At 48.2% G+C, this 10772-nt stretch overlaps 1 protein-coding gene across 1 annotated transcript; it reads right to left on the bottom strand.

Moving 5' to 3' along the window:
* Window positions 1-278: 278 nt before the first annotated feature.
* On the bottom strand, window positions 279-2678 carry Brd3os (BRD3 opposite strand). The gene has a single exon (XM_028858743.2). The coding sequence runs from the start codon at window positions 1174-1176 to the stop codon at window positions 922-924; it is 255 nt and encodes an 84-aa protein (XP_028714576.1). The 5' UTR covers window positions 1177-2678; the 3' UTR covers window positions 279-921.
* Between the last annotated feature and the right edge of the window lie 8094 nt (window positions 2679-10772).

The raw sequence follows: 10772 nt of genomic DNA on the forward strand, positions 1-10772 counted from the left end.
AGTGAACATGGCCATACGTGAGACGTGCTCTTTGCATAGATTATAAGCCAGGTGCCATCTCTGTGCCAGTTAAGTGCCTGGTGAGGAGTGGGCAGAGCAGGTTGCAAGTGGGGGTAATGCCACTGGCGTAGTTTGTGACTGAGCACACAGTGCAGAGAGAGAGCATGCATGCCTTCTGACTGGCTGTCCTGAGGGAGGGACCGTGCTTGCTTTATGTATCCCCGTATTGGGGCAGAAAGCCAAGTAAGGTTTTACACACCAAGATAAATGAGAAAGGGTAGAGTCTTAAGACGTTTATTTAGAAGGCTCAACTTTGACAAACATCTCCGAATTTGCATAGCCACACAGACTTGAACTGCTACGTAGGCAAGTATGTTCCAGCTGTCCACACCATGTGTACTGAGGTGGAACATGTGATAGACCACTGCAACCTGGTAGAAAGGAGGTCCCGATGCTCCACCATTGGGCAGATGCTCTTTCCCACACGATTAAGTTTGGGATCAACCCAGGCAACTTAGATGGAGGGTTTTACTTAAGGTGTTTAGGACACAACACGCCTATATACAAGACCAGTGTGGGTGCTAACCACAATGCAGTAATGTATAGCAAGCAGTTGGTCACTAAAACTCTTGGTTTTGAAATGCCACCCCAGCTCTGGCCCCTTTTCACATGTCACTGCAGTGAACTGACAGATCGGAGACCCTCCAGGGAGAGAGTCCCCTCTTTACCCTGGACCTGACCCATTCTGTGTCAGGCAAGCAGCTTACAGGAGCTGGGGACATCTCACTGTCTTCTCTTTTTGTCTGGAAGCATTGCCAGGGCCTCGGCAGTGTGCCATTGATAGAGGGCTGGGTGATATTCTTGGGTGTTGAGTTTTATATCACAGATTGATCTTCACAGCCATCAAGGACCTCCCTGGAATTACATGATTGAGCAAAACTTAGACTGGCCAGTGTCCTTAGAGACCCCAAGCTGGTTTTTGTCTCGGACTAAGATGGCCTCATTTCCATACTGGGAGTACCACATGCTGCGGCTCCTGCTCAGGTATGTACCAGGTGGTACAGACTCCAACTTCTGCTGCTGCTGTTGCCAAATCAGCAAGGAAGTGTCCCTGTACCGGAGGCGGGCATAGCGTTCTGACAGGGCCTTCTCTGCCAGCGGGACCCGACCGCTCATCCCCCAGCCCCAAGCTCCTGCACACCTGGCTTTCCTAGGTCAGAAGCAGCTGGCTGCTTTGGGCTGTTAACTAGTTGGCCAACAGCCTTGATGGCTGTTGGGTTAAGGAGTCCTCGTTCAACTTAATAGTGGAAGTAGGCAACTCAGACCTTCCATGGACAAGATCTCAGGAGGGCAGGGGAAGCCAAGACACCTCTGACCCTGTTCAGAAGCCATGTGAGAGCCATTCCAGACAGAAAGTGGGTCAGATTGGCGCTGTGGTCCAAGCTCTGTACAGTAGAGTTGTATAGCGTTGATGGAAACCCCACACCACTCTTGGCGGCCTGTTAGGTGTCCACTGCCTCTGCGATGCTTCTGAGCTCAAGGAGATGTATCCAGGGTCCCGAGAGAACGAGCATTGTAAAGTCTGAAGCAGGGGCTGACCTGTCCACACCACTCGAAACGCAGTTGGAATCTGTACTTAGAGCTGGTTCAGGTCCTTTTCTAGCCAGTCTTCCTCTCTTACCAAGGGTGACACTGCAAAGGGAAGAAACTGTCAGGCATCGGGAGCAGGCCCATCACGGTACTCTTCATCAAGAGCAGCATCGATGGGCCAGCGTTCAGTGAAGCTACTCACAGATGTGGCCAGCTGAGCTGGGTAGAAGGGTGAGGCGTGTGGGCCAATCGCAGGTCCCTTAATAACCCACGGATGGTTAGTGGTGCCAGGGTTTCCGCGGGTGCGAGAAGCGTCCCTCAACTATGGAGCTGAGATCCTGGGAGGAGGGAGGATGCCAGCCCCACGTCCTGCGCCCCCCTGCTTCTGGCAAAAGTATCGCTTGCCCGGCCCTGTCCAGACGCTCCAGCGGAGCAGCCTTCTAGACCGGAGCTCGCGGACACGCGTGGCCCAGGTGACGCAGATGCTCCAGGTCCCGGGCAGGGCCAGGAGGCTGCGGCTACGTCTCCATGGCAGCGTCGCAGGCATGGCGAGCCGAGCGCCGAGGACTGGCTGCGTACGGACCCATCGATCACTCCGCGGGGCGAGGCAGACAACAGAGGGCAGAGAGAGAGGCGGAGCAGTCGGAAAGGGACGGTGAAGGAAAGGGAAAAGGTTGGAGGGGGAGGAGGGGCTGGGGAAAAGGAGGAACGGAAGAGGTGTTGGGAGGAGGGTGGCAGTGAGGAGAGAAGATGAGATCTGGAGGGAGAGGAGAGAGGAGCCGGAGAAAATGGCAGATGTCAAGAGCAAAATCCAGAATAAGAGTGGAGAGAGAAGAGGATCCTGAGAAAGTAGGGGGGGGGGTGACTAGCAGATGGAGGATGAGAGGAAAGGAGGAGCAGGGAAGGAGCCGGAGGAAGAGCTGGGGAGAAGAGGACGAAGATTTAGACCAGAAGCCTGAAGAAGCGGAGGAAGGGGCGTTTGGGGGGAGGAAAGGGGCATTGCGGGAGTCGGCGGCGGAGCGGTAAAGACAAGGTAGAAGCCAGGAGAGAAAAGGAGCTTGGGAAGACACACAGAGGAATCAGGATGCGGGGGTGGGTGGGTGGGTACGGGAGCGCGGGAGCCTAGGAGCCGGGAAGAACTTGGGGGCGGAGTTTGAGGCGGAGCCTGGAGGAGATGCTGTGGGAAGAGTTAGCATTAAGGCACCTTCCCAGTCTTTGATCCTGTCAGGTTCCTGCAGCTTTTCTTTATGTTTGGGTTGGGGTGTTTGTGGTCTGGAAGTAGAACCTTGGGCATGCTAGGCAAGTGCGCCAAGTGAAGCTTTGTCCTCAGTCGGTTTTGTTTCCTTTTATGCAGTTACTTTGTCAGACCTATTGCTATTACTATCGACATCCCACTCAAATGATGGGCGCATTTGTTTTCACTTTATTCATTATTGTGTGGGATGTATGTTTCAAAAGCAGCTATGAAACTCCATCCCTTCCTGTACTGCTCATTTGAATTGTCCTAACAGCCCCAGGAAAATTCAGCATGCTCTCTGCACTCTTCCAATTAGACTCCAACAATATACTTTGACCCCGTGTCTATCATTTTCCATCATAAAGTTATTTTCACAGTTTACCCCAATGCCAGTGAAGAATATTGACATCAGTGAGTATTGGGGAGCCAGTATATGGGAGGCAGAGACAGGCAGATCTCTGAGTGTGAGGCCAGCTTAGTCTAGATGGTGTTTCAGGCCAACCAAAGCTACATAGCAAGACCTTGGAGAGGGAGAGAGACAGAGACAGAGACAGAGAGAGAGAAGAGAATATGGATACCCTTAAAGCAGAATCAATTTGGTGCCTGTTCTGGATCTCCCTCTGTAGACGAGGCTGGCCTTGAACTCAGAGATCTGCCTGGCTCTGCCTCCTGAGTGCTGGGATCAAAGGCATATGCCACCGCCGCCCAGCCATTCTCCTTGCTCCTTGAGTTCTTAACGATTCTCCTGCCTTCGCTTCTAGGGTGCTGAGATCACAGGTAGAAGTGACCATCAAGTAACGGTACTCAGTTTCTGAGGGCAGGCCCCTGAAGGGTGAGCTGGCTCATCCCAGCTCTACAATTTGGGCGACATTTGCAGAAGATTTTCCTTGGCCCTTGGTGCTGCCAGTTCCTACGCCTGGGATCTCATGTTGCCTATTTATGAGACCAATCACTGACAGTCCTTCCTCACTTGTCCATGTTCCATGGGAGCAGCAACTTTAGTAGCTGCTCTGTGGCTTCCCCAGGTGGCAGTGGCTGTAAAGCCCCATATGCACAGGAATCTGAACTGACAGAACTATATTTGCTCCCAGTTCTGAAAGTGAGACCTTTGAACTTGTGTTGGGAATGGGAGGTGGGGATGTAGCTCAGTCGATGGGGTGTGTGTTTAGCATGCACACAGCTGGAGGTAGATCTCTAGCACTTCATAAGATAAAACTGCATATGGTGGTGCAGCCCATAATCCCCACACTCTGGGAGTGGAGGCAGAAGAATCAGATGCTCAAGCTCATTCTTGTCTACAGAGTGAACTTGAGGCCAGCCTGGGCTACCTGAGACTCTGTCTCAAATAAATAAATAAATAAATAAATAAATAAATAAATAAATAAAATTGAAGCTGGGTGGTGGTGCCACGCGCCTCTAATCCCAGTACTCAGGAGGCAGAGACAAGTAGATCTCTGTGAGTTCGAGGCGAGACTGGTCTACAGAGTGAATTCCAGGACAGCCAGGGCTACACAGAGAAACCCTGTCTCAAAAAACAAACAAAACAAAGCAAAAAAGCAAAAACTGCGGACAAGATCACTCTTGCTGCCAGGCATCTACAGTGTCTCCTAGCTAATCTTAACTGCCTCGTCTTTCTCCATCCTGAGCTTGTGACTGAGTCACTCCTGCCTCTGCCTCAGTGACCACATGGCCATTCTTCTTTGTGTCACTAATGAGTTCTCTGCCCTGTGTCACTAAGTCTCTAAGGATACAACCCTGGATTGAGAGGCCATAAAGATAATCTAAAATGATCTCATTGTCAAGATCCTATCCCCAGCCGGGCAGTCTACAGAGCAAGATCCAGGACAGGCACTGAAACTATACAGAGAAGCCCTGCCTCAAAAAACAAAAACAGAAACAAAACAAAAAAACCCTGTCCCCAATCACATCCCATTCTTGGGCCTCACGGATTTTATGTGCACGTCTTTGGGGGGCATTCCATTTACCCTGCTACAAAGCTTAAGACAGAAATTGGTATAGAAAAAAATGAGGGAGGTCAGGATTGTCTATCCGGCCAGGTTGTGGCTGAAAGCTATGGAAAAACAGCTTGTCTCAGGGGACAGGTCAAAAGACAACACTAACTAAACACTGACTAATCAGATTGTCCCCTCTGGTTGCCCAGGAGGTGGAGCCCAGTGGCAGCTTCTGGAGATCCAGAATGGTTAAAAAAAAAAAAAAAAAAAAAAAAAGTATTCAGTGGTTTTGGCTACAGTATGGAATTTATTTATTCACTTATTTACTTATTTAGAAGAGTTCTCCATGTATATCACTAGTTGGCCTGTAACTCACTATGTAGTCCAAGCAGGCCCTAATTTACAATCCTCCTGCCTCAGCTTCTTGAGCAGATAGAATTATAGGCCTGCATCACCTGTGTACACAAAACCTAGTGTTTTGTGTACACAGGGTAAGTGCTGACCTACAACCATTAGCCCAAAGTAATATTTTGTATTCAGTTTTTGAAACTTGAATGCATGTATACAATGCTTTTTGATCTCATCAAACCCCCTACTACCTCCCTCCAACTCTTCTGTAGATGTAACCGTCTTGTTAAATAAGAAACACAGAGCCAGGCCGGGCGGTGGTGGCACACGCCTTTAATCCCAGCACTCGGGAGGCAGAGGCAGGCGGATCTTTGTGAGTTCGAGGCCAGCCTGGTCTACGGAGCGAGATCCAGGGAAGGCGCAAAGCTACACAGAGAAATCCTGTCTCGAAAAACCAAAAAACAAACAAACAAACAAACAAACAAAAAAAACCCACAGAGCCAATGCAATGCAGAGATGAAAGCCCAAGAGGTCAGAGCTAAAAACCTTACCCTTCACTGCTGCTGCTGTCCTCTTCAGCCAAGAGAGCTACTTCTTGTGTGTTTGTCTTTATATAGATTTTCTGTTCTGCCTTCTCATTGGTTGTAAACCCAACCACATGACCTCCTCATCACTGCCCATCTATACAGACCTCCAGGTCTTCTATGGTTGGTATTGAGATTAAAGGCGTGTCTTCATGCTGGCTGAATCCTTGAACACACAAAGATCTGCCTAGCCCTGCCTCCCAAGTGCTGGGATTAAAGGTGTGTGCCACCACCGCCCAGCTTCTGCTATGGCTTGCTATTAGCTCTGACCCCCAGGCAACTTTATTTATTAACATACAAATAAAATCACATTTTAGTACAAATAAAATATCACCATACTCTTCCCTGGGACCAACCAACCTGTCTCCCTCTTGACTTCAAGTCCTTTTATTATTATTGTTGTTGTTGTTGTTATTTATCTTTTGTTCTCAGCCATCTCCCCAGCCCCCTAGCCCACTGATTCTAATTAATGTTAACCATATGCATATGGGTATGGGATTATCCACTGGGGCATGGACAGTGTCCACACCCTCAAAGAAAAGTGACTCTTAGAAGCCATCAGTTGCCAATAGCTTTTTAGTTAGGAGTGGGACCTCAGGAGTCCCTCCTTCATCCATGCTGGAATTGTTTTGTTTGTTTTTCAAGACAGGGTTTCTCTGTGTAGCCCTGGCTGTTCTGGAACTCGCTTGTAGACCAGGCTGGCCTCGAACTCACAGAGACCCGACTGCCTCTGCCTCCCGATACTGGAATCAAAGGCATGCACCACAACCACTAGGGTCCATGCTGGAAATTTGATTGGCTTTATCTCATGCAGGTCTTGTGCAGGCAGCAACAGCTGCTGAGAGTTGTGTGTAACATTGTGTCATGTCTAGAAGACATTTCACAGAGTTCTCTTCCAGCTTTTACATGTCTTTTGCCCACTCTTTCATGTGTGCTGTTCTCTGAGCCTGGAGTGAGGGGAGATTGATATAGATGACCCATTTGTGGTTGAGCACTCACAGTCCCAGTGGGATTTTTTTTTCCCCCAAGATAGGGTTTCTCCATGCAGTTTTGGTGCTTGTCCTGGATGTTGCTCTGTAGACCAGGCTGGCCTTGAACTCACAGAGATCCATCTGGCTCTGCCTCTCAAGTGCTGGGATTAAAGGCGTGCACCACCACTGCCCGGCTCAGCGGGATTTTTAAAATATTCATTCAGAGAGGATAAAAGTCTAGCATTCCTAAATATTTGTTCTAGGCCCAACTTACTACCAAGAGTGCTGTCTGTCAGCCTGAGGTGGCCTCTGGGAGGTCTCCTTGCCTGACTGTGGCAGGCTTTATCAGGGAGGAGAAGCTGCTATTGTTGACCTCACCATTAAGAAAATATTTATTTTTATGTGTATGGGTGTTTTGCATGCATGTATGTCAGTGTGCCACATGCATGTCTAGTGCCCTCAGAGGCCAGAAGGTGTGGGATCCCCTGGGACTGGAGTTACAGATGGTTGTGAGCCATGTGTGGGTGCTGGGAATCTAACTAGGGTCCTCTGGAAGAGAGGCCAGTTCTGTTCACTGATGAACCATCTTTTCACCTCTGATCCCAATCTGCGGTTTTACTGGATGAGGGACTGCATTCCCCTAGGTGTCCAACCTTAGCCTATAAGACAAGCAGTGCCGGAGAACTCACAATTCATGGAGTGAGGGCAAGACTTCATGTCAGGGAAATAAACTGCAAAGAGGTGAGGGTGAAAACTCAAATTGGCTTCATCAACCTGGGCCAAGACTTTGGGGAGTCTGATGCCAGGTGGTTCATTGTCAGTGTATTTACAACACAGTACCATTTGGAAAGAAATGTCCGGCTGTAATACAATCCATGGCGCACAAGTGTCATTACACTGAAACTTGACTCGGCACATGTCATTCTTCCAAGAAGATAGGCTCTAGAGATAAGTACTAACGTAAGGGCCTAAGGAAGGGTCTGTCCTGGCCTTGGTCATACAGATAGCGCTGAGGTCATTTGGCTATTAAGCCACCTCTGGTCCTGGTTATGAGAGCTTGGTGGAGCTTCTGGCTATACACATAATGTAAGGGTCATTTAGACGACTAGGTATCATCTCTGGTCCTAGTTGGAGGACTTTGGGTGACCCTTGGCTGTAAGGGTCATTTAGATTACTTTCCATCTCTGGTTCTAGTTATAGGAGCTTGATATGGCCCTAGCCCAACAGATAATGCAGATCACCAGGATATTAATCACTTCCAATTCCCGGCTTTCTGGGTGGAAGAACAGGTTTTACATCTTTCCCATTGGAAAGACAGTCCTGAATACTTAACATTCCTGGTTTCTCTGGAGATCTGTGGGTGCTGTGCTCCCAACAGCAGAGCCCTCAGTATTTCCTGTCTCCCAAGTCACCACTGGATCTCTGCCCTTCTCCTATGCCACCTGCTCCTGAAATAGTCATTCATTTCCACTGTTGTAATGTTGCCCTTCCATTCAGCATCTCCACTCCATCCTGGCACATGGGTATTCCATGCCTCCATTGCTGGAAAAGTGGTAAAAACAGCTGCCTCCTTCCCAGACCCTCAGTACCCTACCTACCTTCTTGCTTCCAGCTGGTTGAAGGCCCCTGGCCCCTAACAGGACACTTAGGGTGAAGAACAACGGCTTTGCCTTAGAGCTTAGATGGGCAGGGGAATCCTAGTCATGCCTGGCCCGCCTATGAGTGGCCCTGAGTTTAAGCTAAGGAGGCTGAACCTCAGGGGTCCTCTCAAGGGGTTTTGTGTCTTAGGAGGCTACCTCTTTGGGCCTGTTCTGTTGTGAATCAGTTCTTTTTATTTTTAGACTATCTATCTAGCACTTGCTCTCCTGGAACTCACTATGTAGACCAGGCTGGCTTCGAACTCACAGAGATCTGCCCGTCTCTCCCTCCCAGGTGCTGGCATTAAAGGAAGTCATGATTCATAAGGCCCAGCTTCAGTTCTTATTCTCATTATAAAAAGATCTGGGCTAGCACTTCCTGCCAGAGCTCTGCCCCTTGACCTAGCAGAAACTGCAGTCAGACCTTCATGCTTTCCCAGACAGGAGCCAAGGAACTTATGCCAGCCCTGGCTGCCCCCTCCTGTCGGACTAACTGAGCTGGTGGCCCTGTGAAATTCACTCAGCAGTAGGGACCTCTGCCAGGCTTGGGGTAGTTGTCATGTTGCATCAGATGGTGAGCAAGGCAGGGCAGAGAGGATTGTAAGATATCTTCAGAGGCTGAGCCCTGCTGAGACCATCCAGGAGGCAAGAATCCAGGAAGGGCAGCTTCTTCTGTTCCTGAACATCTGATACTTCTTGTTTGACTCTAACAGCTATAAGCTATCACCTGGTCATCTTGTGTCTCTTCAAGTCTTGTATGTGTGTGGTACAGGGAAGTATTTTCCAGATGGGTAGGTAGATGGATGGAGGAATAAGTGGGTGAGTGGGTAGATGGATGGGTAGATGAGTGGGTGGACAAGTAGATAGATAGGTAGGTGTCTTAGTCAGGATTTCTCTTGCTGTGATAAAACACCATGACCAAAATCAACTTGTTGTGGCTTACAACTTTGAGGTTACACTCCATCATTGAAGGAAGTCAGGACAGGAATCTTAAGACAAGAACTAAAGCAGAGCCGGTGATGATGGCGCACGCCTTTAATCCCAGCACTCAGGAGGCAGAGGCAGGCGGATCTCTGTGAGTTTGAGGCCAGCCTGGTCTACAGAGCGAGATCCAGGAAAGGCGCAAAGCTACAGAGAGAAACCCTGTCTTGAAAAAAAAAAAAAAAAAAAAAAAAAAAAGAAAGCAAAGAAAAGAACTAAAGCAGAGGCCATGGAAGAACTCAGCTAGTAAGCTGAGTTACTTGCTCCTTATAGCTTGTTCAGCCTTCTTTCTTTCTTTCTCTCTCTCTTTCTTTCTTTCTTTCTTTCTTTCTTTCTTTCTTTCTTTCTTTCTATCTTCCTTCCTTCCTTCCTTCCTTTCTTTCTTTCTTTCTTTCTTTCTTTCTTTCTTTCTTTCTTTCTTTCTTTCTAAGATTTATTTATTTATTATGTATACAGTGTTTTGCCTGCATGTATGTCTGCACACCAGAAGAGGGCTCCAGATCTCATTACAGATGGTTGTGAGCCACCATATGGTTGCTGGAAATTGAACTCAGGACCTCTGGAAGAGCAGCCAGTGCTCTTAACCTCTGATCCATCTCTCCAGCCCCATGAATACATTCTTAAAATATCTAGGTTGGTTTAATTTAGCAGCTTCCATAATCCAATGTCTCTCAGAAGCCATTGTTTTTTTGTACATTAGCATTTAAAAATTCAAAGTCAACAAAGCATGATACAGGATCCAGATATCCTGTGTATTTCCCATCCTTAAATAGCTTATTCATTTTATTACTTTACTCTCTCTTTAAAGACTTTATTATTTTTAAACTATTTATTTTTTCTATGACTGTCTATACCTTTTGTTTGTTTGTTTGTTTTTTTGTTTTTTTTGAGACAGGGTTTCTCTGTGTAGCTTTGTGCCTTTCCTGGAGCTCACTTGGTAGCCCAGGCTGGCCTCGAACTCATAGAGATCCTCCTGGCTCTGCCTCCCGAGTGCTGGGATTAAAGGCATGCACCACCACTGCCCAGCTCCCATTTTTTTTTACTGTATCTGTTTAAAGGTTTTCTCAGTCTGGACCACTTGCCTGCAGTATTCTCTGACCATGAGACAAACCTTAAACAGCCAGGCCAGTGCTGTGCAGTTCTGGCAGTTTCAGCCTGCTTTCTTACACAGTTCACAACTACCTGCCGAGGGGTGGCATTTTCCCCCTTGTAGGCTGGCCTTGCAGACATCAATCATTAATCAAGAAAATGGCCCCACAGGCTTGTGCACAAGCTAATCTGGTGGAGAAATTTTCTCAACTGAGGCCCCTTCTTCTCAGATGACTCTAGCTTATGTCAACCCAACAAAACCAAACCTGGACAGTAGGTGTGTAAGTGTAGGTAGACAGTGGATGGGTGGGTGGGTAGGTGGATGGGTGGACAGGTGGATGGGTAGGTGAGTGGATGGGTGGGTAGTGATGGATGAATGGGTA

This window comes from Peromyscus leucopus, chromosome 4 (genome assembly GCF_004664715.2).
Source record: "Peromyscus leucopus breed LL Stock chromosome 4, UCI_PerLeu_2.1, whole genome shotgun sequence".
NCBI classification, from domain to species: Eukaryota; Metazoa; Chordata; class Mammalia; order Rodentia; family Cricetidae; genus Peromyscus; species Peromyscus leucopus.